Here is a 27,767-nt window from a genome sequence, read left to right on the forward strand (position 1 = left end):
ATACTTGGGATTTATTAAAAGGCATGACTTGCAAATGCAGTACAAAGTTTTATGTCACAGTGTCTTGTCATCTACTTCTACAAACGCCAAGGGTGTAATATTAAATGCAGTTTTGTAAGGGGTGGGGATGATATGGCCCAGCTGCATAATCACCCAGGGAGCCCACCTGATCCAAGGGAGCTAGTTATGTACGACCTTCATGCGCTGTTTACTGAAGGCCGCTCCTCCGTCAGGCCTCTGATGCTTGCCTTGCCGGCAGCAGGCATCCCTGGGAGCTGCATTAGATGGTGGGACTTGAGGAGAGGGCTGTATTCTTCCTACTTTACGCAGAGGTAGTATGAGCATAAAACTTTCAAGTCCCACGGGAAAAACTCCCTTCAAAATTCAGTGTCGGGGGAAGCGTGTGTTGATGATAGTGAGAAATGTCCTTCTGTGTTTATAATATTGAGGAATGACCCACTCGGAAGGCCAGTGCTAAATTTTAGGCAGCTGTGTTTGTCCTTGGAGTCCATATATTTGCATTATTCTTTTTTCTCATCCTGATTTTCTACCTTACTGCTAATTTCTTTTCCTTCCTTGCCTGAATTCTTGTTGTAAGCTATCGCCCTGAAACTGAGGTTAGGCAGCCAAACAAGATAAACATTGACAAGAGAAAGTCTCCAACAAAGATATCTCTTGGGGTAACACCTTTATACAGTCAATTACCAGCTGTAGAAAGGGATTTTATTTTCCACCAAACCTTGCACAAAAATCAGAAATACCAGGGTTTTACCCCTCTACCCAAATAGCAAAAAAAAAAAAATTACTTTTTTTAGACAATCTAATTACAAAGTTGTTTCCCTCCCGGTAACCAACCAAACACATCAGAGGTATCTTATGTTTAGTTCAAACCAGATAACGTGAATTGACTTGAGAAGTTCTGTGACTTCTCCTTCTAAACACGTTTACTACAATTTCCTCTAAGTCCCATCACTTATCAGCAGTTTGGATTCCAGAAGATACATTCAGACCTTTCAGTATTCAGCTCACCATCCACAAGACTGTTTCTCCTGTTGGTGGCCTGGTACTTATAGATGCACTGTGATTTCTTCCTTCCTCAGGGCAATTAAGAAACAGTTTCAGTTTCATGAGGCGCAAGGGCTTCAGGAAGCGTCGTCCCACATGGCCCCTGGAAATGAAACCTGAAATAGCAGGACGAACACAGCAGAGTTAGGAGCAAGATGAACATTCTGCTTCAGCAAGTCAACTTTCTTAGTTACAGCCAGAGTAAAATTCACATTCTCACAAATGCGGTCTTATGCGTTTCTGTGCCCAGTTCTTTCATCTAGTTTCTGAAAACTCCAAATGCAGACACTTCACTATGGGTTGGCCCCTGTCACCAAGGGAATTTGGGAAAGCAATTGCTTAGAATTTAGGTGCTATAAATAAGGATTTTCTTTTAAGGAAGAAGGGGAGACATGGTTGTATTTTGTGATTGCTTTGCCAAACTCATAACTGACATATTGTAAGTTTTACAAAATCTTACTGACAGGTAATAAGGACAAGAAAAAAAGAGCCTCATGCGCCATGTGGACCGTAAGGACTTTACCTGAGGCCACAGGCCTCTGCAGCCGTCCACTGAACTCGCGACTAGCCCTGACTTGCAGTCAGAAAGTAGGAAAAAGAGAAAGATCACGAAAGAGGAGGGAGAGAAAAGAAGAAAAACCAACGACTTCTGCTTCCTTCAAGGGAAAACACTTAGGACGGGGAAAAAAATACCCAACTAATTCTAGTGTATCGTTAATAAGAAAATCAACTGAGCACAGTTAAAAATGAAAAAAGCATTTGGTCATATTACTTATTCTTGATACAACACAAATCATGAATGCCTTAGCCCTTGAATACTCTGTTCTCTGTGCCACGAACGGACATCCCCGACCAAATGGCCTCTCTGATCCTTCTACCACTGGCAGCATGTGGAACACTGGCCACTAAAAAGCTCCGCCCCAGCACAGTCCCTTGAGGACTTTCCGAGAAGCACAGCCAGGCACGGAGAGCCTCAGCTTCCACATGTTCTTCCTTGTGCCCCTTTCCACATTCACCCTCCTCCCTATTTACCAAAGCAAGCTGCAGCTCACCTCACCCATCCCAAACCTTACAATGGCGCCTTATCCCAGAACGTGAAAAGAAAGGGATGTCTGAAATATCGGTGTGGATCTGAGAAAACAAATGGTTTCTAAAGACCGGGTAACACATGCAAGCAGGGCCGTTTCATCCTTGCTTTCAGTAAAATTGAAAGAGGTTCTTATAGAGTTGTCAATGAACAGATCAGTAAACGTGATTCAAGATTACTATGGGTATTTCAGCGTATAACTTGGAAGGAGGTCCAAAATCTGAGTGGTGATGCCATAATGAAATTCCTTTCACGCCCAGGGTTTATGAGGCCCAGGTTTCTCAGTACTTTCATCTATAAAAAGCAAAAACTGGGACTTCCCTGGTGGCGCGGTGGATAAGACCCTGCGCTCCCAATTCATGGGGCCTGGGTTCGATCCCTCATCAGGGAACTAAATCCCACATGCATGCTGCAACTAAGGAGCCCACAAGCTGCAACTAAGGAGCCCGCCTGCCACAACTAAGGAGCCCATATGCCACAACTAAGGAGCCCGCCTGCTGCAACTAAGGCCCGGTGCAACCAAATAAATAAATATTTTTTTAAAAAAGCAAAAACAAAGAATTACAATTGACATTGGACATTGAAAAGGCAAAATTTAGCTCGGCCAATAAAAATCTTCCCTGCCATCCCTCAGACTGGAATTACAGACACAGATACAGCCAGCTGCAAAGCTAGTAAGAAACACAATTTTTCCCCCCAGGACAAGCTGCACAGTATCATAACAACTCCCTTCTTTGAGCGACCACTGCTTTGCTACTCACTGAGTAGGAATTCTGTCCTCTAAAATCATACACTACCAGTATGACGGCAGTAAAGAATGAAATATCCTGCATCTGGAGGACCTAAGCCTCCGAGAAGCAGCCTTACTTCCAACCCAGGTGCAGAGCTCCAGGTAAGGGATGTCTGGGACCAGGGTTCCACATCTACCTTCAAGGAAACAGGACCTTGCAGCCACTTTGCAGCCAGAGAAGATCTGACCCCTCTCCACACCCACAGCCCTGCTAGTTGCTGAGTCTATCAAAAACTGCTTCATTTAAACTTTACCTGAACTCAACCCTCCTTCCAAATCCTATAATAACTCCATCTTTTCCTTTGTTTGGGGACATGCCCCGCGGCTCCTCTGGGGTCTCGCTCACTGCAGTGGGTCAGGAAACATGATCTTCTCAGAATACAGGTTTCCTGTGACCACAGGCCGACTGGGCTACAACAACATGAACTCCGTCTCCTTCTAACAATGCGTAATACTCAGCCATGGATACCCGAACTAATTCAAAAAACTCATGCCCCATGCATCTATTAAGAGATGCATTTCCCATAGTTTTACTTTTATGGAATTATTAATCAAAATGTATCATTTGTTGTTTTCAACAACTTAGTACTATAAATTACTGCAGTGATAATTCCATCTACAAGAATTTTTCAATGGAACAATTTTTAAGTTTTAACTTGAAAATAGTTCAGTAACTCATATATTTTACAGCAGAATATAATAGGATAGTCAACAAAAGATTTTCAAGCATAAAAATACATTAATATAAATTTCTACGGTAGAAGTAGGATGGGAATACCAGTTCAAAGAGAAAAAGAAAAAATGTGAAGGTTCTCATTGTTAAAAAGGGCTTGTATATTTATTCTGTAAATGGATGACGTGGGTATCAAGCAGTTGTGACATTTCGATTTGACTGGATACATTTAAATGGCAGTTTAGGATAATGGCAGTTTTATTTTTAAATGTCGGTATTTTATTTCCAGTAATTCGGAATCACATCTTTTTCAATGATTTTGATAAATTTTAGATGTCAAGTTTAAACATGTAAACGGGGGGGCTTCCTGGTGGTGCAGTGGTTGAGAGTCCGCCTGCCGATGCAGGGGACGCGGGTTCGTGCCCCGGTCCGGGAAGATCCCACATGCCGCGGAGCGGCTGGGCCCGTGAACCATGGCCACTGAACCTGTGCGTCCGGAGCCCGTTGTCCGCAACGGGAGAGGCCACGGCAGTGAGAGGCCCACGTGCCACAAAAAAAAAAAAAAAAAAAAAAGTGTAAACGGGGTACAAGAACAAAGGTGTTTGAAGACCCCTGTTCTAGCAGCCCGGTGCCTCTCCCCTCATCCCTCCCATTGTAGGATAACCAAGACCACTGTGTTTCGCCCAGAATATGTTCATGCCACTTTTATTGGTTAATGTAATGATCCAATTTAATTAAAAATTTAATTAATGCAAAAATATAGCTATTAAAAGAGGATTATTTCTAGGAAAATTAGCTGAATGCTTTGGAAAGACATAACATGTTATTAAAAACAATTCTGTCAAATTAGATGTAGGTGGACAAGATGAGGGTAAAATGCTTCAAAGTTTTTTTGTATGTTCTTTCTCCACTTAAAAAAAGAAAAAACAGGGAATTCCCTGGTGGTCCAGTGGTTAGGACGCTGTGCTTTCACTGCCGAGGGCGTGGGTTCAACCCCTGGTGGGGGAACTAAGTTCCTGCAAGCCTCGCAGCGTGGCCCCCCCAAAAACACAAATAAACAGAAAAATATCTAAACCAGGAGTTGTATTCCAGTGTTTTCCAAGATTTCCTGATGATAAGAATCACCCAGGTCACTCGTTAAATATACAAATAAACAGCCCTCTTGCCCTGGCTATTCTGACTCAGGAAGTCCAGACCGGCGCCTTGGGGTCTGATTTTCTTGGTTATCTGTTTTGTTTTATAAAATAAAGGCTCAGGTGATTTTTCTCCTCAGGGAAATTTGGGGAACACCAGGAGGATTATGAATATGATTTATGCAAGAAAGGTGAGCTCCAGTCAGTAGATTCCCACTAACGAAAAGGCCTTTGGCTCTATCAGAAAAAAAAAGGCAAATGAATGCACATTTATGCTTTAAATGAAAATGAAATACTTATGTGTCCTTTTTTATTATATTCTTGCTTTAAGTGACTTTTTTGGTTAACAGACCACAGGGCCCCTTTGCCTGGGAGAGCACGGGCCTTCCCTATCAAATGTGATCAGCTGTAAATTAAAAGAACTAACCTCTTTATACTCTTGAGGAGTAAATACATAAATAAGACAAGCGATAAAACCATCTTCTAGCTAAGAATTCCTGAGACTTCTCAACTCCACCTGCAGTGAGCTTCTTCTGGGAGCACCTGCCCAGCACACAGGTCACTTCCTCACCGTACTGACCCCTCTACCTCTCCTGGAGCGCCTCCCCGCTCCTTCCTCTCCAAGCATGCTGGCCTCCCTGCTGCCCCTCAAACCGCCCAGGCTTGCTTTCCCCTTGGGGCCTTTGCTCCAGCTGGTCCCGGCATCTGGAAAGCTCTTAGCCCAGACACCTCTTTAGCTAACTCCTTCCCCTCCTCCAAGTCTGCTCAGGCCTCTTCTCAGTGAGGCTCCCCCCACCCACCCACTGAGTCCTGCGACCCACCTGCTCCCCCCAGCTCTACCTTTGCTTTTCCCACGGCCTGATCCCCACTTGTCATAGGCCACAGAATCTGCACATTTATCATCCCTATTGTGTACGATTTGCCTCCACCGCTAGAATGCCATCTTCACATGGTAGGGTTTGTGTATCGTTTACTAACATATCCTATCCTAAGCACCCAGAGCAGTGCCTAGTACATAGTAGGTGCTAAATAAACAATTACGGGCTTTGACTAAATTCCAAAGTTTAGAGAAATGCAAAGATGAACAACAGGTGGTCGCAGGGCGTGGAGGGCCAGGGTGCTTGAAGAGTCCTGCACACCAGCGTCTCGGGAGCACAAATCCCACTTCTGCCTCAACAAATGCACGCAGACCCTTACTTGCCAAGGACCTCTGGGAATGAGTAACAGCTTGAAGCCTAAATCTGAAAATGCCTAGTGTAACGGTTTTTCAGAAATCATCTAAGACAACCATCTGGGACAGGGAAAAAAAAAAAACAAAAAAACTGGAACTAATTAAATTAACACCTTGAAAATATTAATACATTTCAGTGGGAGGTAAATTCTACACGACTTAGTCTCTAAATTAGAATTGGGGCAAAGAATCCAAACAACTTGTACAAGGTCGAAGGAGTCTTGTGAGATCCAAGTTTAAAACAGAGGCAGCATTCCCACTATCTATTTAGATAACGAAGAAAATCAGGTTAAAAGGAGGTATCATTCCAATTTTCATTTTTCTTATTAACCTAGAGCAGGGGTTGGCAATTTGCTTTCTGCAAAGAGCCAGAGAGTAAATATTTTCATCTTTGCAGGCCTGACGGTCTCTGCTGCAACTCCTCACTTCCGCTGTTTAAGTTCAACAGCGGCCACAGACAATACAGGAACATGTGGCGGTGGCTAGGTTCCAATAAAACTTTATTTACAAAAAACACGGTGGGTGCATTTGGCCTACAGGCAGCAGTTTGCTCACCCCTTGACCTAACTAAAGTTCAGCCAACATCTGTTACACATAAGATGTGAGAAATTTCTGCTTTTGTTGAGCTGCGTGTTTAAACAAGCCTCTTAATCACCCTGGGCTTGGTTCCCCATTTGAAACACTGAGTAGGATGAGAAGATGATCACCCATACCTCTTCTAAATGTCAGCTTTGGTGACGCCTAGACAAAAGCATTGCTGGCTTCACTGGTCAGTTATACTCATCTGGGAAAATTCCCAGACTCCGTGGTACAGAGAGTCTCGGCTCCCAAAGGAGCCCACGAGCATCTGTTCTCGTGGTTCTTGTGGTCGGTGCTGTCCAAATCCGATCCAAGTCTCTGACTAGCAAGTAGCCTGTTTGTCTAAACAGAGACACGGCAGGTTTTCAGGACGTGAAGCTGAAGAATTCTGGTTGAAGAAGAGTAGCAGCTGCAGCAGGTCTGCGGCTTGAGGAGGCCCAACTTATGAAGTGATATCATTAGTACGTGCCAAGAATCTCTTCTTAACTTGCATGGAAAACCACCAAGTTCCATTTCCTTTCACGTGAAGACCAACACGATGGATGCCCAGTCCTTGCTGGTCAGTCCTGAGCGTGAAAGGCAGAGGCCAACTCTTATCTTGGGCTGTGGAAACACTCGAGTTTTATTTTCTTCTTTTTCCCTATCTGCATTTTACTTTTCTACAATGACGTGTACTTTTCTGTACACTTATTAGAGATGAGCTGGAGATCAACTGACTGAAAATAAGCCACATTAGAATAAAAATAGAATTTGGGGATGAACCACATTTCCTGCTTCAGAAAATTTACCCTGTCCCCACCTGGGAGCGTTCTGATGCTCTTCCAAGCAGACAAGAGGCTTGGGTTACCTGGCTGCGATGTTACTTTTGATGATGCTAAGTGGCCCAGGTGCTACACGTAAGTGCCACAATGTACCAATATTTTAGTGGATAGGTTAGAAGACAATAACTTTTTTAATAGAACAACTTTATTGAGATGTAATTCACATACAATCCACTCATTTAAAAGGTATAATTTAACAGGTTTTTTAGTATATTCACAGAACTGTACAACCATCGCCACAAGCAACTTTAGAACATTTTCAACATCCCGAAGTAAACCTGTACCCATTAGCAGTTAGTTACTCCCCATTCCTCCCTACCCCAACCCTAGACAACCACTAATCTACCTTCCGTCTCTGCTGATTTGCCTATTCCGGATATTTCGTACAAAACAGAATCATACAATATGTGACCTTGTGTGCCTGGCTTCTTTCACTAAATACAATGTTTTCAAGCGTCATCCATGTTGTAGCATGTATCAGTACTTCATTCTTTTTATGGCTGAATAACGTTCCATTGTATAGATAATAAGTTTTGTTTATCCATTCATCAGTTAAAGGACATGTGGGTTGTTTCCATTTTTTATTATGATCCATGCTACTATAAACATTCATGTACACATTTTTGTGTAGACAGATATTTTCATTTCTCTTCACTACATACCTAGGAGTAGAATGCTGGGTTATATGTCAACTGTGTATGTACTCTTTTGAGGAACCACCATACTCTTTTCCAAAGCAGCTGAATCATTTTACATTCCCACCAGCGATGTATGAGGGGTCCAGTTTCTTCACCAACACTTGTGATTCTCCATTCTTTAAATTATAGCCATGCTAGTGGTTAAGTGGTATCTGGTTGTGGTTTTAATTTGCATTTCCCTAATGATTAATGATGCTCAGCATCTTTTCAATGTGCCTATTGACCATGTATATATATATCTGGAGAAGTGTCTGTTCAAATCTTTGGCCCACTTTTTAATTGGGTTATTCGTCTTTTCATTATTGAGTTGTGAGCGTTCTTTATATATTCTGGATACCAGTTCCTTTAAAATATCAGACTTGCCAATATCTTCTCCCACTCTGTGGACTGTCTTTCTCATTTTAGTGGTGGTGTCCACTGAAGCACAGAAGCTTGAACTTTGATGAAGTTCAATTTCTCCATTTTTCTTATGCTACTTGTGCTTTTGATGTCATATCAAGGAGGTTTTGACTAACTTAAGGTCACAAAGATTTACTCCTATATTTTAAGAAATTTATAGTTTTAGCTCTTACATTTAGGTCTGTGATCCACTTTTGTTTATGGTGTAATTAAGGGGTCCAATTTCATTCTTTTGCAGGTGGCTATCCAGCTGTTCCAGCACCACTTGTTAAAAAGATTCTTCTTTCCCTTTCTGATTTGTCTTCATACCCTTTTCAAAAATCAATTGACTATAAACATGAGGTTTATTTTCTGGACTCTTTTCAGCTTTGTCCTTCCATATACTTAGGTCTTCTGTATTTCTTCCAGCAGCATTCTGTCATTTTCAGAGTATAAGTTTCACACAGAAGGCAATGTTTTAAAAGGTGCCTTCCTGGGGCTTCCCTGGTGGCGCAGTGGTTGGGAGTCCACCTGCCAGTGCAGGGGACACGGGTTCGAGCCCTGGTCCGGGAGGATCCCACATGCCGCGGAGTGGCTAGGCCGTGTGCCACAGCTGCTGAGCCCACGCTCTGGAGCCCGTGAGCCACAACTGCTGAGCCCACGTGCCACAGCTGCTGAAGCCTGTGTGCCTGGAGCCTGTGCTTCACAACGGGAGAGGCCACCTCAATGAGAAGCCCGTCGACACAATTAGAGAAAGACTGCCTACAACAACGAAGACCCAACACAGCCAAAAATAAATAAATTAAATAAATAAACTTAAAAGGCACCTTCCTAGTTCCCACCTCTTACACACAAATGAAGAACTATGGTCTAAGCACATAGGCTGTAGCTGACTAAAAAGACCTGGAGAAGTCTAGGAAGAAAGTCAGCTCACTCACCTGAAGAGGATTATATCTGAGTGTTTCCACACTGTCTGTGACACGATTTTATTCCAATGAAAAAGAGCATTGGTTCTCATCCTGGCTGCACATTTGAATTACCTAGAAAGCTTATAAAAGTCATGGGGCTCAGGCTACACCTCACACCAATTACACCAGAATCTCCTGGGTCATCAGATTTTTTAAACCTGAGGTAAAAACCACTGACTAAAGTAGTGACAAGAAGCTTCAGTGAAGTTTTCTTTTATTTATTCATATTTATTTATTAGTTTATAGTCTACCTTATTCTGGAAAGGAATTAAACAGACTGACAAGAATATATAAAGTACATTAAAAATGAAGAGAGAAAAGCAGAGGTGAAAAAAAGCAAAACAAAGGTGAAGACATAAAATGGAACCTAGAATGAGACGACAAACGAATACTGCAATAATCTACACTTTGCACACAAATTTGGGAAACAGGATCAGTATCACAATATGGCCACAAGTACAAATATTCCTGACAGTGAGACCAAAGGGGAATTTGCCCAGGGAGCCCCACGGTGAGAGGAGTGGGTGACGCAGTTCCGCATGGCTATCTCCTGGGCTTACGTGCTGAGTCGTCGGCTGACCTACCTCTAAATGCCATCACTAAATCTAGCTTAAAAGTACAAATAAAAGTCAAGTCTGAAGAATCAAGGAAGAACTTTCAAAATGTGAAAAACAAAAGCCCTATGGCAAACTTCCCGTAAAAAGACACAGCTGCCTTCATCTAGGTTTAATACTTTGTTTTCTTCCAGCAAAGCAACTATAGGCCAAATAAGAAAACACAAACTCCGTGTTTTTAAATTAGAATAGTAGTAAAATCTGCTTGGATGAGCACGTCCAAACCCGCTCAATAGCGTGCATTCCCACCCTGGTGATCCCGGTACCTGAATCTGTTCGCTGCAACGGTGGCTTCTATGTTAAATTCGGCCACCGGTACCCCCCGGGCAGACACCTCGGGGGCAAACATGGCGGCGGGGTAGACCACCGAGGAAGTTCCCACCTACAAACAAACAAACAGAAATGGACAAATGACCACACCGTGGAGAGGAAACAGCTTTTCAGAAAACCTACCAGAAACCTGGGCCAGTTTGTGGTGGCGGGTGTGAGGACAGCTAAGCTGGATGGGATAAGTGGAGAGCGTCTGAGGGACAAACAGGGAGGCAGAAGGCGCCCCTCTGGCTGTCCCCTAGAATTCGGGAAGGACACGCGATACGAAGACAAGAGCTGCACACACAGAGAGAATGGCAAAGAAATGACTCGATGGTCACCCAAAGGGGGTTCGTTTTAGTTTTGCTTCTGCTCTTTGAAGAGATGCAAATAATCCAGGTTCCTTTTAAGTTAGAAAATACAAAGAGAAAACACATACACGTCATTCATAATCCTATTTCTACCAAGATTATCACTGCTCACATTCTGATGTATATTCTTTCAGGTTTTTCTCTACGAATATATATTTATAAACATTCTTTACAAGAGCAGGGAGACCAGACCAAGTTTTACAAGCCAGCTTTCCTTGCGTAACCGTCTATCGAGCACATTGACACTAGATTCAACAGTGGGACGCACTCAGGAAACACCAGCTGAATGAACACACACCCGTGAGAGGCTGCTTCTGCTTTTAGAGATGTGTTAGGAGAATTTGCAATGTGCATGCCCTTTGTCCCATTAATTCCACTTCCAGGAAATCTGCCCTCAGGAAATAACTTGAAGAGCCTGCTAAGAGTTACATCTAAGGACATTCATCACAGCATTGTTTTAAAATATCAAAATCTGAAACAGCCTAAGTGTCCAACAGTGGAGGATTGGTTAACTATGTCCTTTTACATCCATACAAAGGAACACCACCACGCAGCCTGTTAAAAGATGACGTGGATTTGGACGTGCGGACATGAAATAGGCTAAGTGAACTGCTATGTGAATAAAGCAGCTTCCAAGCAGGACATACAGTATGAACCCACCTTTGAATCTGAATACGTCTACATCTGCATAAGCAGAGGTCTAGACCAGGGTGGGTCAACTCTGTGTAAAGGGCCAGATAGTAAATGTCTCAGGCTCTGCAGGCCATGCAGTCTCTGTCACAAAGACTCAACTCTGCTATTGCAGTGTGACAGGAGCCACAGGCAATACATAGAAGGAAGGGCACGGCTATGCTCCGGTACAACTTTGTTCGCAAGACAATGCACATCATAGTCTGCTCCCCTCTGGTCTAGAAGAGATCACACCAAAATGCTAACAGGGACTATTTTTGGATTGTGGAATTATTGGTGATCTCTAATTTCTTCTTTATAATTTTATACTTTTTTGTATTTTCTCAAATTTAATAATGAGCATGTGTTACTTTCAAAATCAGAACCAATAACATGCTCTTTCCATTATTTCTCTTCTGGGGGGAAAGGCTTTGAGAAGCCCCAGACATGGTCTTCCCTAGTTTCATATTTTGAGATCGTATCTTATTCACCGTTTCTTAGTTTTTCTGTAGGGCACCCCCCGACTCTCAACACACCCTTAAGAAAAGGAAGGAAGGGAGGGCGGAGGGGGAGAGAGGGAGAAGGAGGGGAAGAGGGAGGAAGGAAAAGAGGGGGAGGGAGCGAGGAAGCAACCCCCACCCCCACCCCCCCGCCTGGTGTTTCAGAGCCTCCCGAGGATCAGGGACGGGCATGACCTACCACGAGACACAAGTCACAGAGAGCCAGCTCCCTGCCAGCCTCCTCCAGGATGGCAGGGTCCAGGTTTTCTCCAAACCACACCACGTGAGGTCGCAGCAGGCCCCCGCATGCTGCCTCTTCACACCTGGAAGAGTGTCATCCTTAAGCCAACCCCAAGACCTGCTCTCAGGAAGATCTGCCCAAGTGGATCGGGGACAGCCAGGAGCTGCACCAGGGCCAGTCTGTCCAGGTAGGTCACTCTGAGCCTTCCTATCCCCCATCCCTTCCCTCCAGCCCACATGAGCTTGTCCTGAAGGTGTAGTTCTACCTGCCCTTATGAAGTTTCTATTCTGTCTGGATGCACTGGGTTGACGTGCTGGTGGAGGCGTTTCAGCCAGGCTCGCTCTTCTTCTAAACAGCTGTCTCTTCCCCAGCCGCTTCCCCACGGTCATGGGCACGGTCGTGCTCACGGTCAGCCAGGCCCAGGAGGAATGTACTGGGCTGAGGTCTGCCTCTAACACGTCAACTGCTTGCTAATTTCATCAGTGACCTCCTTCTTTCTTCTCTCAGATTCACCTCTCTCTTGCCCTGTCTCTAGCCAAGTTCTCCAGCGTCAATTCCTAAAAATCTCTCATCTTTCACTCGCTACTACCCCAGGTCATCTTACAATTTACCTTCTAAAATAATCTCCCCCAAACACCATTTTCATCATATTAATCTCCTACTCAAGATTCTTTTAGATCAAAACTTTCAGATCAAAACTTCAAAATTTAGTAATGAAAACATTCTTTTAGAGCAAAACTTTGAATTTAGTAATGGAAACCCTCATTAAGAAAAATAAAAAAGGTTAAGTCAACCAGGGAAATACTAACAGAATCGCTTTTTAGAGAGTAACAGTGTACTTTCACATATTCAGTGCTCTGATTAGTCCTGCAGTAAAGGAAACATACTTTAACTTCGTTCAATCTAGCGCTTCCATATTTATTTGAGCACATGACATCTTTTTTTTCAAGTAATGCCTATAACTTCACATGGATCTAGTGCTCTAAGAAACACTTTTGGAAGCGCTATTTTAATGTCTAGTTTTGAAAAACTCACATACAAGTTTTTTGTTGTTGTTACTCTACAAAAATTCTATTTGGCCCTACAACTTCACCTTTGCAAGACCTCCTCCTGCCTCCGTGACCCTGGATTGATAACTCTGAAGATTAGGAGGAGGACAGAGAGGGTAGCAGCCGAGGCTTATGGACCAGTTAGTCCCGGGATGCCAGCCTCTACGCCTCGTGTACACTGCTAAGTGTCTACCACATAACAGCTGCTGAAACTTTCACACCTGAAATGATCCCGCCATAACACACAGGAGAAAGGGACGGGACGGAACCACTTCTCTTAAGCCTCGCTTGGTTCACCTTTTGTCCTTTCGCCCTTGGCCTCACAGATGAGGGCTGGTTTCGGCATTTGCACATTTAAGAGGCATCTCACCAAGTGAACTTGGATTTTGACTCCTAATTTTCTTTTTTTTGCCATCTGGAACACCAAATACAGATCAAAGATTTTTACCCACCGGGGAAGTTTCTCCACTGGGATTCTGGCATCTTGAGTTTCAGGTTCTGGAGCCCTGAAGTAAACAGTATCAGAAAAGAAAGAACGTCACTGGTGTAATCGAAGAACAATGAAATAAGATAACCCAATGAGACTGTCTCTTTGCCTGGCAGTATATGGTACAAAACTCCTAATGAATACACACTGACTTAGAAGGGTACTAGGAGGATGGACACCAAACAGTTGATTACCACTGGTTCTACCTCAGGAGAGGGAATTTGTATGTGGGAAGCGGCTGGAGTACCTGTTGTGCTAAGGAGAGTTTCATGATTTGCATGGTATATGTCATCCTAGTTGGAATCATCTGCAATGACATTATGTTAATAAGTTACATGGATAATTTATACTGATTTAAAATAGCCAGGTAGAATTTTTCTGAATATTCTGAGTCTACTCTTAATTTTTTGCCCTAATTATAATAATAGTAAATGTTCATCATAGAAATGTTGGAAAATTCAGAAAGATATATATAAAGAAGAAATCAAAATTGTCCATAATCTTACCACTCCTGTTAATATTTTGTTGTATTTTCTTCTGGACTTTTATCTATATAAAGATACATCAACATGGTGTGTGTGTGTGTGTGTGTGTGTGTGTGTGTGTGTGTGTGTGTGTTTAAATACAAAGTTGGGATCATACTGTATAGAGTTAGATTCCGTTGTTTTCACTTAACATTGTAAATTGTGAGCAAAATACTTCTTTGATCATATAGCTGTACTGTACCCAGTTTTATTTCGCATAAATATCCACGGGCATCTTAGATGAATGTTCAATTTCTTCGCATTTATATTCAACTTAAGACAAAACGACACACGTCTATTCTGAAGTGCAGTATAATTACCCTTTTCCTGATAAAGCTGGACAAATTGGACTCTTGTAATTCTCAGCCACAACTCCACAAGAGGTACATCGAGTTTTAAATAAGCTACCTGAAAAACAGAAGTTAAACAAGACTGGAATTTAGTATAATCAGGCGCAATTGTCTCCACGTCTAAAAGGGTACGAAATAATTTTGTTTTATACATCGTTTTAACAAATGGGCCTACCCCAGGCATCGCAGGGAACATAATAAAGGCATGCAGTACTACTGAACAAGCCAGAACATCTGCCCTCCTGGACCGCATAACCTGTAGGAGAGAGAGGCGGATGAAATAACTCACTGCGTGACTAAGGAGCTCTCTGATTGCCCTGATGTTCGGGTGGAACTGAAGTAGTCAGTTGGGCAGAAGAAGCCAATCTAACCCTAAGGGCAGGATTTACTAAGTGTATGACTGATAAAGGCTCAATAGCTTGGGACGTGCTTTACAGAATCTTAATTTTGACTTAATAAAGCTTGAATCTTTTCTACAAAAGCAGCTCAATAAATAATCAACTAACAAACGAAGAAACTAACTGTTAAAACTAGCAATGACTTATTGAGCTTAACCAATAAAAGGTGATCTCAATTCACTAAATAGTCACCCCATGCCCAGTGCTGAGCACGTCACACTGCGGTGGACACACACTGTTCCATTCTGGCCAGGACGCCTTCTTTGGGGAGCCACCTCTCCTCTATCCCAGGCCAAGCTGACGGAGCTGTCAGTCACATCCCCAGATACGAGCTTGGGCACGAGTTCCAGACTGGTCCCATCGTAGCAGCCTATCCTTCTAGCAGCAGTGTCTGGTCAAAAGGGAGGTATGTGACCCAAGCAAGGCCATCCAGAGACTTATTTTCTGAGGAGACAGCTACACTAGAGGGAGCCTGGAGCCCCACTGGGTCACTGCTTCTGGGAATTCCACAATTTGAAATGCGTTTCTTGGGATTGAACTTTTGTAGACTATTAAATGCCCTTGGGAAGAAATTCCTGCATACCCATTTATGCTCTTGTATGAATGAACTGATCAGATTTTCGGCGAGAGCAAAAAGGGGAGAGGATTAAGAAGAGGAAAGAGAACGGTGTCATTAAGCGCAGAGAAGGGAAGCCAGAGGGATCCAAGACAAGCTCCGCGGTGTCACAGACCTGCTGGGCTCATTGCAGCGAAGGTCACTGAGCTGGAAGCTCCCTAAAGGCTCGAGGGCTGAGCAGAAGCACAGCCTCGGCGGACACTGCCGATCGGGGACACAGGGAGAGTAAATGGTTCCCCCGGGGATGCCAGGCCTTTCCGGAGCCGGATCCTGCTGAAGCCACAGCGGTTCAATGGCCCAAGCCTCCTGCTTCCCTCCGCCCAGCTTGGGGGGTTGTCTGGGAACATAAGGCCCCTCAACAGGACACCCAGGGAGGGGAGAGCATATAGCAGAGCAGGCGGGGCCTCTCCAGGCAGGGTGGGCCACATTCCAGACACCTGGGGTCTTGTTAAGATGCAGTGGGCCCAGCTGGGACATGGCAGCACCTGTGTTTTCAGGTCTGGTTCCCCCCTCCCACGGAAGACCGAGGGTCCCTCACCATGGATTTCCAGAAGGTTCTTGGTGCCAGCCTTGCGGTGCAGCTCGTCGATGTTCTGCGTGATGACCGTGACCCGTCGGCCCTGCCTGCCCAGCCGGGCCTCACACTCAGCGATGGCCAGATGAGCGGCGTTGGGCTCCTTGCTCTGCACCACCTCCCGCCGGTAGTGGTAGAACTCCCACACCTGGGATGGGTTTCGGGCAAAGGCCTGAGGGGTGGCCAGGTCCTGGGGGGCAGAAAGGAGGCAGGGGTCAGGGAGGGAAAGAAGCTCTGATGCTCCAGAAGCCGGGCGGCAGGGCTGCTGCAGCCGGCGGGACACTCCCAGGGCCCCTTTGTTCTAAGCAGAGTGGCAGCTTCGGGAGGTGCCCACAGGGACACGTCCGTGTAGGTACATGTGGCGTGGCAGCCACAGGGCGGGGCCTGGGGCTCACGAGGGACCTTGGAGAAATCGGTTTAACTTCCCCAGTGATGACGCAGGGAGACTGCAACCTGCCTCATCTTCCACTCGAGTAAGTTACGAACGTGAAGTCGAGTAACCAGCGGGAAGATAATTGAGTCTGGAATCCAGTTTTCCATGGAGCTCCACATTACAGGATGCCAAGCTCATTTATCCAGGAAGAAAAGTAAAATGCAAAATGCCCAACTGAGGTATAATGGCCATAGTTGAAAACCTCGGTTTTTATAACTATAATGATAGGTACACACACACACACACACACACAACTACACATATAAAAAATAATATATACATTATAGTAACAGGATATGTATAAAATACATATTTTTAAAGTGCGATTCCTCTTCTAGGAGAGGCAAATCTCATCGACGGTGGAAGAGCAGTGTGGTCCGCAGCTGTCTGGGGCTGGAAGCTCGGGGGAGGGGAACCCTTGGCAATGACTGAAATGTTCCATAAACGGATTGAGGCGGGGTTGGGATTATGTATTTTACTATAAAGGTCACCCTTCGACCTGGTGGTAAAGTCAGCCTGCATCGGAGGAGCGGACCATCATCTACATCAGCCCTGTACCTCCTTCCTTCCTGTCCCCACTTAGACCTCCGGTGGCCCGAAGCGGTCACAGGCAGCCCATGAAGCTGCAGCCCTGGAACACAGGTGGACTCAAACCGTCGACTGACTTCTTTGGGTCCCCACAGACCCTGAGCTGCTTTGACACCACCGACCACCCCTCTGGAAGGCCCTCCTGATGCCCGCTGAGCACCCCCGTCCGCCCCCACCCCGCCCTGCTTCTCAGGCCCAGGGACTGCCCTCCGCAGCTGCTCCTTCTTGTGGGACCCTGAGGGCCCTCTGCTCTCCTTTCTCCCCTCCCTCACCTTTAAGGTGATGATCCCCAGACCCGCCCGGAGGGCAGCAGAGAGGTGACAAGACATCCTAAACATGTGCCAGCCTGAGACATTCCATCGGGGAAGGAAGGGCAGATTCATTAACCCTCCCCTCGGTAAGAAACTGCCTGTGAAATCACGCATTGACGTAATCACTCATGATTGCCTGCTTTCGACCAACAGAAATCTGATAAGCGGCTACGTGTACCAGAGTCCGGGAGCTGGGGACGGAGCGATGCTGGGCCGGGGGGAGGGGAGGAGACTGCCCACAGGGGCCTTGAGGGAATATTCTGGGGCACAGAAATGTCCCACACCGTGATCCTGGTGGTGGCTGCACCACTGTATACATTTATTAAAACTCACTGAATTGTACACTTATACTGGCGAATTTTATTGCATGTACGGGGTTGGCCAAAAAGTTTGGGTTTTTGCCAATATATTATACCTCAATAAAAACTGAATTAAAAAAACTGCATGCCCCAGAGAACTTACATCCTAATGACCTTCATGTAAAGTTTTGAGCATCAAGGGCTAAGCCTTTAACAATTCAACACTGTTTTTCACATGAAAAGTTCAGAGAAACTTTTTAAAAATGTGTAATTCTTAATTTCAACATCGATAGAAAAGTAATGAATTATGCTAGCCAAAGTTTTCTGGTTCCACTTTAGTTACTGGAAGAAACCCAATTGTTATCTGAATAAGTGCAGTCAATACATGCCTAGAAAGAAAGGAAAGAGGCTGCTTTGCTTAAATCTGAGATCTTAATCATACGGACCGTGTGTCGATGCCAAAACAAATGGGACAAAAGGGTCATGGTAAATTTCAAAACTTTCCTCTCTGGGTGTCAGGAGTAGGTATAGGTTGCGAGTCAAACACTATTATGGCTTCATGCAGAAGAACCTCTCGCTGTTGTGGAGACATGACTAACCTGAGCTTTCCATCTTCTCCAATAACCTCCCGCTCCTCTGAAAGTCGGTATCCCACTCTCAGCACTGACGCCAGCCCCTGAAATGATGACTATGTGCTTGGCTTTTGCAAAACACTTCCGGAAGTCAGCCATACCTAAAGAGGAAATAAAATCTTGGTCAATTCAGTGCACCACCTGGACATTTACATCCCAAATCAACTGCCTGTATTTTGAAACTTGACCTTGCGTGAAATTATACTTTACGATAAGCAAATGAAAATCATTCTCGTACCATGAAGATGCCCCCAGGCACCTGATGTGTGAGTGTACAACGTCTTAAGAAAGAGATAGGGGCTTGGGGTGCACAGCACTGGCTCTGCATCCCACCCCATCTCCCGCAAGCGAGATTTTATGTGAATGACTGACCCTCTGCTATCCTGGGTTTCCTTGGCTGTTTCACGTGCACAATAGTGCCTTCTGTAAAGGGTGGCTACTATGAGGATTAAAAAACGCTAATGGGGCCTTCCCTGGTGGCGCAGTGTCTGAGAGTCCGCCTGCCGATGCAGGGGACGCGGGTTCGTGCCCCGGTCCAGGAAGATCCCACACGCCGCGGAGCGGCTGGGCCTGTGAGCCATGGCCGCTGAGCCTGCGCGTCCGGAGCCAGTGCTACGGCTAGCCCAGGACAGAGCATCTCAAAAGAGGCTCCAAACCTCTCCTCCCCTTCCCTTCCTCCCTGACGACTGGCAAGAATAAACAAAGAATAAAAGCAGAGCCTCAGAAACAGAAGATGCAGAGGCTCCGGCCCCCTCTCCCGCTCGGTCCTGGAGCTCTGGGACCATGCTTTCAGCAGCACAAGCTCAAAGGGATGAAGACGGTCTAGGCACACAGTGCCCCTGCGTGTAACCAGCCCGGCGGCCTGCCAACCGCACTAGCGCTCTGCCTGAATTCGCACCCCTTTCAGAGACAGACCAGTGTGAAAAGCAGGGCCCACGAAAGCTGTCCAACCAGGAAGAATTCAGAAAAAGAAACCCAGTCTGGGTGGGTTAGAGGTTGTAATCTGATCTAATCTCCTGAAAGAACAAGATGCTTAATAAGAAAATACATCAGTACTTTTCTAGGAACTATTTACGTGACTCCTGGATTCAAAACCTACAAACATCCTTACAGACCTAAAGTTCACCCGTAGAACTTTACCCTAAAGGTCTTTTCTACCTCAAATGTAAACTCTGTCATCCTACTGATGAATAGATTTGTAGGTCAGAGTTGACTTGCAGGTTTTTGTCAGGTAGAGATACAAATCATTTCTGTCTAGTAGAAAATTTAACCCCATAGTACCCACAGCACGATCACTAGCTTTCCTGCCCTGCCGAGAGGTGAGGGGTTTAAAATACAAATCATGTGTGAAAAGCTTAAACGCAAACATTCTGAAGAAGCAACAGAATGTCTTAAATGGACTTAACTTGGCTACTGAGAGATAATTCTGACCCTGTCCTAGAAAGGGCTTCCCTAAGGACAACAGGACAGAGCGACTTTCTCCACCATCCTGCCCCGTACCCACTTCAATACAGACATTCCCCCTCACAGGGCAGGAACTTTCAGGTATTTCAAATTCCACTGGAGATGAGAGGGCAGGCTTCGAAGACCTACTTGAACTTGGACGAGCCATTGTTAGGCAAATCTTGGTTTGTATAGAGGCTGGAGGTTTCAATCCACAATGCAGCTGGGAAAGTAAACAGCTTGGGACAATCCGGAGAGGTGGCATCAGGTTCTCTGCGTCGCGCTAATTATTGAGACAGGCTTTAGAAAAATCACAAAACAAAGAGAAACAATCAGAAAATACTGGTATTTCTGCAAATATATACATACACACATATATGCAAAAGAATGCCCTTAACAGAAATCTTCTGTAGCAATTTTCAGGGTGTTCCTCCTCTAAACCAGCTGTTTTCATTGTGTGTTCTCAAGCGCTCCTAGGTGCCCAGAATAGTGGTTTACAAAGTATGGTCCCCAGACCAGCATCAGCAGCATCCCCTGAGATCTTGTTAGAAATGCAAAGTCATGGGCTCCACCCCAGATCCACTGAATCAGGAACTCTGGCAGTGGGGCCCATCTCTGTCTCCGGGTGATTCTGATGAGTGTGCGAGTTTGAGAACCACAGCCTCAGAGACTTGGGAAGGGGTCAGATGGGAGAACTCATTTGAAACACAGCTTCTGATGCTTTCAAAAAGGTATGAAAACCACTGGCTTCTCAACTTTGCATCAAAATATAGCTTCTATGAGAATGTAAATTCTGAGAACTGAACTAGGCAGGGAAGATATGCGCTATGACAACAAATAGGGTTAAGATGACATCGTCTCAAAGAAACTTACGAGTCTTCAAGCACATTTAGTAAACCTTTACCTATCCTAGGAGTTATATAAAAGAAAAACAGACACAGAGAAAGGCAATATTCAGATCCACGACATCAAAAGGGTAACTGACATAGCTGACTTCTATCTAGTGGATCACACTGTTGGCAGAACTCAGGATTAAAGGTCTGTATATACAGGAAAAATAGAAAAATAACAGATTTCCCAAAACTTTCCAATCCCCTTGGAGGACAACCTATCAAAAACAAATGCATTTTCCCTTTGACTTAGCACTCCCAAGTCTGGGTAGTTTTACAACAGTGACACTTGCACACATCCAAAATGACATATCTACAGGGCTGTTCTTTAGACTACTGTGATTAACAGCAAGAGACTAGAAACAACCTACATGTCCATCTGCAGGGGATGAGTTCAATAAACAATGACACATTCACAGTATGCAACATGGCTGCTATAAAAAAGAATGCACGTATGACTCTACGTATATGACATTCTGGACTAGATAAAACTATGGGGACAGAAAACATATTAGTGGCTGCCGGACCAGGGAGGAGTGAATACACAAAAGGGCACGAGGGGATATGGGGGAGTGACAGAATTGTCCTACATCATGATTGTGGTGGTGGTTACATGATTGTGTTGTCACAACCCATAGGACTCTGCACTAAAAAAGGGTTAATTTTACTGCATGTAAACTATAAAATGGTTTAAAAATAAAAATAATGGGTTTCAGTTTTGCAAGATAAAAAGAGTTCTGGAAAATGGATGCACAAGAATGTGAATGTACTTAACACGACTGAATCGCACCCCAAGTAACAGTTAAGATGGTAAATTTTACATTATATGTATTTTACTACAATTAAACAACAACAACGACCCAAATGAACAAAGTCTAATTCAAAGTCTAATTAAATGTGATTTGCTGGCTGACTCAGTATTTATAAGCAAACAGCTCGCTGGCTTCAGAAGTGAGTGTTGATATCAGTAGAACAGAGGGTATTCAGAGAGGTTAAAAATAAATGTCTGGAAGATGAGCCTCCAAACTCTGTTAGTGCCAAATCAGATTATTTCATTCCATAAATCTTTCCAATGTTCAGATTTCACATGTTAAAAATAAAAAACAGAATGAGCTGTCCCCTCTAACCTGACAGAGATTTCCAGAATAGGGGACAAAAGTCAGGTGTAAATAGCGCCTTGTAAGAGGAAGGAAGGGGGATACAAGTTATACCATAGTACTTACTCGCATTTGTGTTTAAAAAATAAATGGAAGAATTCCCAAGAAATTAGTAACAAGAATTGGGGTGAGAAGTAGGATGTATGGCGACAAGAGCGGAAGTGAGGATTTTCAACCGGTGTGTTTATATATTGTTTGCACTGTCAGTGCTCTCCAGCAGAAGTCTAGAACACACCTGCAGCTGAGCAAGTGCAGGGACGGAGCAGCTCACGGTGAGGAACTGCAGGCGTCCCGGTGATGTGCTGGGAAGGATTTATTACAGGATTTGGGCTTGTGTTTGGTAAAGCTGGGGAGGGTCAGGAAGGAGGCTTTGATCTGGATTGGATGCTGTCAGGAAAAAGTATACTTTAATTGGATAATTCAATGAGTGTGATCTAGGAGGAAGGAGTGAAGGGAGGCTTGAGCTGGGATTGGTCAAGAGGCAGCAGCCCTCCTACTAGCCAGGATAGGAGGGTGTTTTGCCATTTTAGTGGTTTAGACAAAGTTCTTATTTATGTCTGGCTTCAGACCTAATTATGGAGTTGTCTTATTTTTGTCCGGATTCATCGTGATCACAGGGTAGCCTTGCCTGATGTTGGTGTTCTGTGAAATTATTGATGTTCAACAGGCCTAGCAGATAGTGCCCGGTCTAAATCTGGAAGCACACCAAACGTCTATCAACTCTTAAAAGGGTAAACAAATTGTGATTCATCCATACAATGAAATCTTATTCAGCAATAAAAAGAAAAAACTGGTAATACGTGCAACACGGATGCATTTTCAAAGTATTACACAATAGTAATACGACAGTGGAGATGCCTGGCAGATACGACCTTAACCAAGTAACCAAAGTTAACATCACCAGTTCTAAGACATACTGACTTCATCTACCTCCCTCATACTACTTCATCTTCGTCTATCATGTGATGCCATGAGAAGAGCAAAACATCACTTGGGTGGTATTTTCCCCCAAAATGCATTAGCTCAATTTAATTGTAAGAGAACATCAGACAGACCCCAACTGAGCAAGCATTCTATGGCAAAAGTGGCCAGTACTCTTCAACAAAGCTATCAAGGTCATGAAGGATAAAGACTGGGGACATGTCCCAGTTCGTACATGACAAGGAGGCATGACAACTATATGCACTGTGGGATCCTGGACTGGATTCGAGACATGAAAAGGGACATTAGTGGCAACATATGAAGTGAGCCAATTTAGTTAACGGTACTATATCAATGTAAATGTCCTAGTTTAGATCATTGTACTAAACTGAGTAAGGTGTTAACCTTAGGGGAAACAGGGTAAATGGTATATGGGAACTCTGTATACTATGTCTGCAACATTTCTATTAACCTAAAATTATTCCAAAAATAAAGTTGCTGGGCTTCCCTGGTGGTGCAGTGGTTGAGAGTCCGCCTGCCGATGCAGGGGACACGGGTTCGTGCCTCAGTCCGGGAAGATCCCACATGCCGCGGAGCGGCTGGGCCCGTGAGCCATAGCCGCTGAGCCTGTGCGTCCGGAGCCTGTGTTCCGCGATGGGAGAGGCCACAACAGTGAGAGGCCTGCCTACAGCAAAAAAATAAAATAAAATAAAAATAAAGGTGCTTTCTTTTGGAAAAAGGAAAGCATTATGCCTAGTGAAGGAAGCCAGACCTAAAAGGCTGCCTACTGTTTGAGACCATTTATATGATGTTCTGAAAGGGCAAAACTACAGGTACAGAAATCACCTCCGTGGTACCCAGGGACTGAGGGAAGGGGAAGGCAGGTAGGACCAGGGAAAATGCTATGTCTTTATTTTGTGGTGTTTTTACAAAACTCACAGACTGTGTAACAAAAGGGTGAATTTTACAGGATATAAGTTGCATTTCAATAAACCTCACTTAAAAACAACAAGAAGCAAACAAACTTTCAAGCAAACAAAATGTCAACAAATTTTCACTATAACCTGTCTCTGCTTTAATCAAAAAGACTGGACAAGTAGCTTGGAATTCTGAAAAAGACAGTAGGTTAGAGAAAAATAGTGTAGTGTTGGTTTCCAGAACAACCTCAGGGGACAAGACCCTCTGCAGTCATGAGGTCAGAGGCAAAGATAGTGCCAAAAAAGGCCCCTGGCTGACAGGCTGCCAGGGGGAGAAGGTGGGCAGGCTCAGATGCCCAGTGGCCAAGGAGGGCCACTCTGGTGGGCAGCCTGCAGACTACAACAATGGGGATGCCCGACTATCCTGAAAAGCCCCCCAGTGCTTTATTTAAAGGAAGCATGAGGAAAACAACTTGGCAGGATTTTCCGCCAGCACGGGCGTAAGCTTCTGACAAACTTCAATTGACTTGGAAAAGCTAACTACTCGAACACCTCAGTAACGGTGTAACTATCTACAATTTATGCTTTATTTTTTTAACAACGGAAAAATTTGAACATATACAAAAATAGAATAGTATTACTAACTCGTATGTGTGTTCCCATCACTCAGCTTCAATAATTATCAAGAAAAGGGGTTTTTCTCAGATCCAGCTGAGGCTTTAAGATGTTGTCATAGACGATAAATGTTAAACTTGCCCATCTTGATGAACACTGTAAAGATTAATGTTCCCAAAACTGCTTCACTTTACTAAAAGCTCCTTCTATGTTGCATGAAGTTACTTATGCTACTTTGTGCTTAATATGTTCCGTTATTTCTCTCAAAGATGTTTGATTGCACTGTTGCTTTCTAATATTTAAATCTGGAGACATCAATTTGATCCAGAAAATTATTTTCTTCCTCTGTTAAGTTTTTAAATGTTAGAAAACATTCCCACTTATTTTCAAAGAATTCTAGACCAACTCCTGAGTAAACTGTCATGTTTTTTCTTAGACATGAAGGTAGGATTTTTAAAGTCATTAAGCATTTAAAAGGATTTAAAGTCCAATCAACAAAGCCATCAACATAAAGCAATTGACTATACTGCTATATGTACAGCTCTTCTGCATGAGCATCTAAATGGTGGGTCTTCTGCTGGACAGCTGTGAAATGAAGGCAAATCTTCATTCTACTCTGAACTTAAGTACTGAATTTGTTGCTAATTATAAAGAGTTGTCAAAAATTTGAGATTATTAAGAAGCAGTTTTTAATTAGAATTGACAAAATTAAGACTTGTATTATCTGGGTAAAATGTTATTAATTTTTCATCTATTAATTCATCTAATTAATTAATTCATCTATTAATTTTTCATCAAAGTTTTTCTATTCAAATGTTCTCATTATTGAGTAATAATAATTACTTTCACCATAATACTGAACTCAAAATAATAAAATGGAAAAAAGTTTTCCTTGCTCATGTTTCAATATTTCCAAAAACCACTAGTATCTAGATTGTTTGTCTAGCAAATGCAATGAGCAAGTACTTTGAGGGAAGACAGCTGTAGTTCTCATCTTATGTGAATTATAATGTCTTATTGACATACACATATATCTTATATATATATAAACATGTATATGCATATAAACATACTCATGAACTGTATACAATTAAAATACTTTTAAATATGTATATTCTTTTTATTTCAAATCTTTCATCATACTAATTTATTAGTGGAGTCTAAGTTTTTCATGTCTATCTGAAGTAATGCATCAGTGAGATAATTTTGGTCTTGTGGGTTACAAAAACTAAACAGGTCTACTGCCTGTTTTATTAGTCATCACATGATTTTTTTTTAAATGAACGTAGGAATTGTTTTGCTAAATTTTCCATTAACTTACAAGATGTTCTCCAAGTCTCTCAGTAAATGTGAAAACAAAGGAGAGATTAAGAACAAAACTTTTACACGTTTTAGAACAGTGCCACCTGAAGTTTATCTCCATGATTGTAAATGCTCAGAACATAAGTCTACTTTCAAGATGCTACCTCAAAGTATTCATCGGAAGCATCCTCTGTGCCAACATTTATCTGCGTTTCTGAGGGATCAGGGTGGGCAGTGGTTCTAGCTTCCGCAAGCTCACATCCCGATTCAAGTGCAAAAGCAAATACCTGGGTGGTGCGGTGATAGGGTAGAAGGTCCCCACTGTGCTGAGTCAGAGGAGGAAGAACTCAGGTTATCTGGTCCAAAAGCCCTCAGGGGTGAAAAATGCCCTGGGTGAAGCCACCAATTATCCTGCCTTGCTTTTACCTTCAGGTGGGAAGAAAGGCCTCAGGAGAGAAAAACTCATTCATCACAGTCATTGGGAGCTTTCTGGGTGCAGGATAGGTGCCCAAACACTGATATTACTCTGGGTGAATGGCAGTATCTACTTAACCAGGCTTTCTTGTGAAACTGGAAACTCACCTACCCAATTAGAAAAAAAGAAAAATGTCTCAGGTTCCCTGTTGAGAAAGGGGGCACCCCACCAATTCTGAAAAACACAATAAATAAGGTTATATTAGGAATTCGAGAAAAAAAAATTTACAGAACATTAATTTAAAATACATGATAATGGGCTTCCCTGGTGGCGCAGTGGATAAGAATCTGCCTGCCAATGCAGGGGACACGGGTTTGAGCCCTGGTCCGGGAAGTTCCCACATGCCGCGGAGCAACTGAGCCCATGCTCCACAACTACTGAGCCTGTGCTCTAGAGCCCGCGAGACACAACTACTGAAGCCCGTGCGCCTACAGCCCGAGCTCTGCAACAGGAGAAGCCACCGCAGTGAGAAGTCCGCATACCGCAACTAGAGAAAGCCCACGTGGCAACAATGAAGACCCGTCGCAGCCAAAAATAAATAAATTTATTAAAAAATAAAATACACAGTAAGTGCATTGCAAAGGAACTGCAAAAACTTACACAGTTGTTCACTAAATACTTTTTGAACACCTATGAGCTAAATAAATGCAATGCTCTAGCCCCCAGGTATCGACACTGGCAGACTCACTCCCTCTCCCCTACTACCACCTGCTCTTGTCAAGGTCACCAGCCTTGCTAAACCCAAGGCTCCTACTGGATCACGTCTCCGGAAACCACTTCCTCCTCCCGGCTTCCAGGCGCCATCCTCTCCTGGTTTTTCTCCTACCTCGCTAGATCTCCCAACCTCCCAAGGCTTCAAGATGGCGCTCCCACCTCACACAGCCAAGCCCGAACTCCGGAACTTTCCCCAAAACTTCTTCCTACAAAGGCTTAGGGCACCATCCTCCTTGATGCCCACTTCTCCTTTCCTTCAGCATCTCGCACCCACAGCCCCACAGCTCAGCAAATCCCGAAGGCTGCAGTTTTACACTACGTGCGGATCTGGCCGTTCCTCCCAGGCCCACCAGCCGGCCTAGGCCACCCCACATCTGCCACCCGGGCTGCTGCAATGCCCAGAGTGACTCTACTCCAAGGGGACGTCCTGCCCGGGGCCCCCGGGGTCTCCCCCTTCACAGCAGCCTACCAGGCCCACCTGCCCTGGCCACATGACTTTGCGACCTCGTTTCCTCCCCTCCCTCGTCTCTCGGCCGCGCTGTGCCGGGAAGACACAGGGCCTCGGGCCTCCGCACGTGCGGCTGCGGCCAGGGCTGCCTCCCGGGTCCACCCGCAGAAATTGGGCGCACTCCCCTCCCCCTCGCGCTCCTCCTCCCCCTCTGCCACCATCTTGGACCCCGGAATCGGCGGGTGCGTTCGAGCCGCGCAGGCGCGCCGCTGGCCGGCTGGCCCCGCCTCCGCGTCCGGCCCGGTGAGCCCCCGGTCCACACCCAGCCGCTGAGCTCGGCCCCGCGGGAACGCGTGCTCTGCCGGACCCCAGGCTGGAGCCCAGGAAGGCCGCGCAGATGCCGGCCTGGCCCCGGCGCAGACGCACCTGCAGCAGGCCCGAGCGGCGGCGGCAGCGGCGGCGGCGGCTCTGGCGCGGGGACTGGACGACGAGGCCGG

General features: G+C 44.6%; 1 protein-coding gene across 6 annotated transcripts; it reads right to left on the minus strand.

Annotated features, from left to right (window-relative positions):
* Positions 1 to 673: 673 nt before the first annotated feature.
* On the minus strand, positions 674 to 27,767 carry SIRT5 (sirtuin 5). 6 transcript variants are annotated; one of them, XM_060163666.1, is made up of 10 exons: positions 27,697 to 27,760; positions 26,060 to 26,215; positions 19,982 to 20,114; positions 18,356 to 18,489; positions 16,090 to 16,315; positions 14,508 to 14,595; positions 13,629 to 13,682; positions 12,086 to 12,209; positions 10,287 to 10,419; positions 674 to 1,181 (listed from the first exon to the last, which is right to left on the minus strand). In XM_060163666.1, the coding sequence occupies exons 3-10, from the start codon at positions 20,094 to 20,096 to the stop codon at positions 1,021 to 1,023; spliced, it is 1,035 nt and encodes a 344-aa protein (XP_060019649.1). In that variant the 5' UTR covers positions 20,097 to 20,114; positions 26,060 to 26,215; positions 27,697 to 27,760; the 3' UTR covers positions 674 to 1,020. The 6 variants fall into 6 exon arrangements, 5 of the variants coding, with proteins under 5 accessions (XP_060019649.1, XP_060019648.1, XP_060019650.1 ...); XM_060163665.1 differs by lacking the exon at positions 26,060 to 26,215 and having other exon boundaries at positions 27,697 to 27,767; XM_060163667.1 differs by lacking the exons at positions 26,060 to 26,215; positions 27,697 to 27,760 and adding an exon at positions 26,220 to 26,268.

This window comes from Lagenorhynchus albirostris, chromosome 10, assembly GCF_949774975.1.
Source record: "Lagenorhynchus albirostris chromosome 10, mLagAlb1.1, whole genome shotgun sequence".
Classification (NCBI taxonomy): domain Eukaryota; kingdom Metazoa; phylum Chordata; class Mammalia; order Artiodactyla; family Delphinidae; genus Lagenorhynchus; species Lagenorhynchus albirostris.

Bases quoted from the DNA above. Each gene is read 5' to 3' on its own strand.
- SIRT5 (XM_060163664.1), bottom strand. The intron at 14,596-16,089 runs GTGAGGGACCCT...TCTGTTTTTCAG, and splicing joins GAACCTTCTGGAAATCCATG to GTAGCTTATTTAAAACTCGA. The intron at 1,182-10,286 runs GTGGGAATGCAC...CTGCTATTTCAG, and splicing joins CAGGTACCGGGATCACCAGG to GTTTCATTTCCAGGGGCCAT.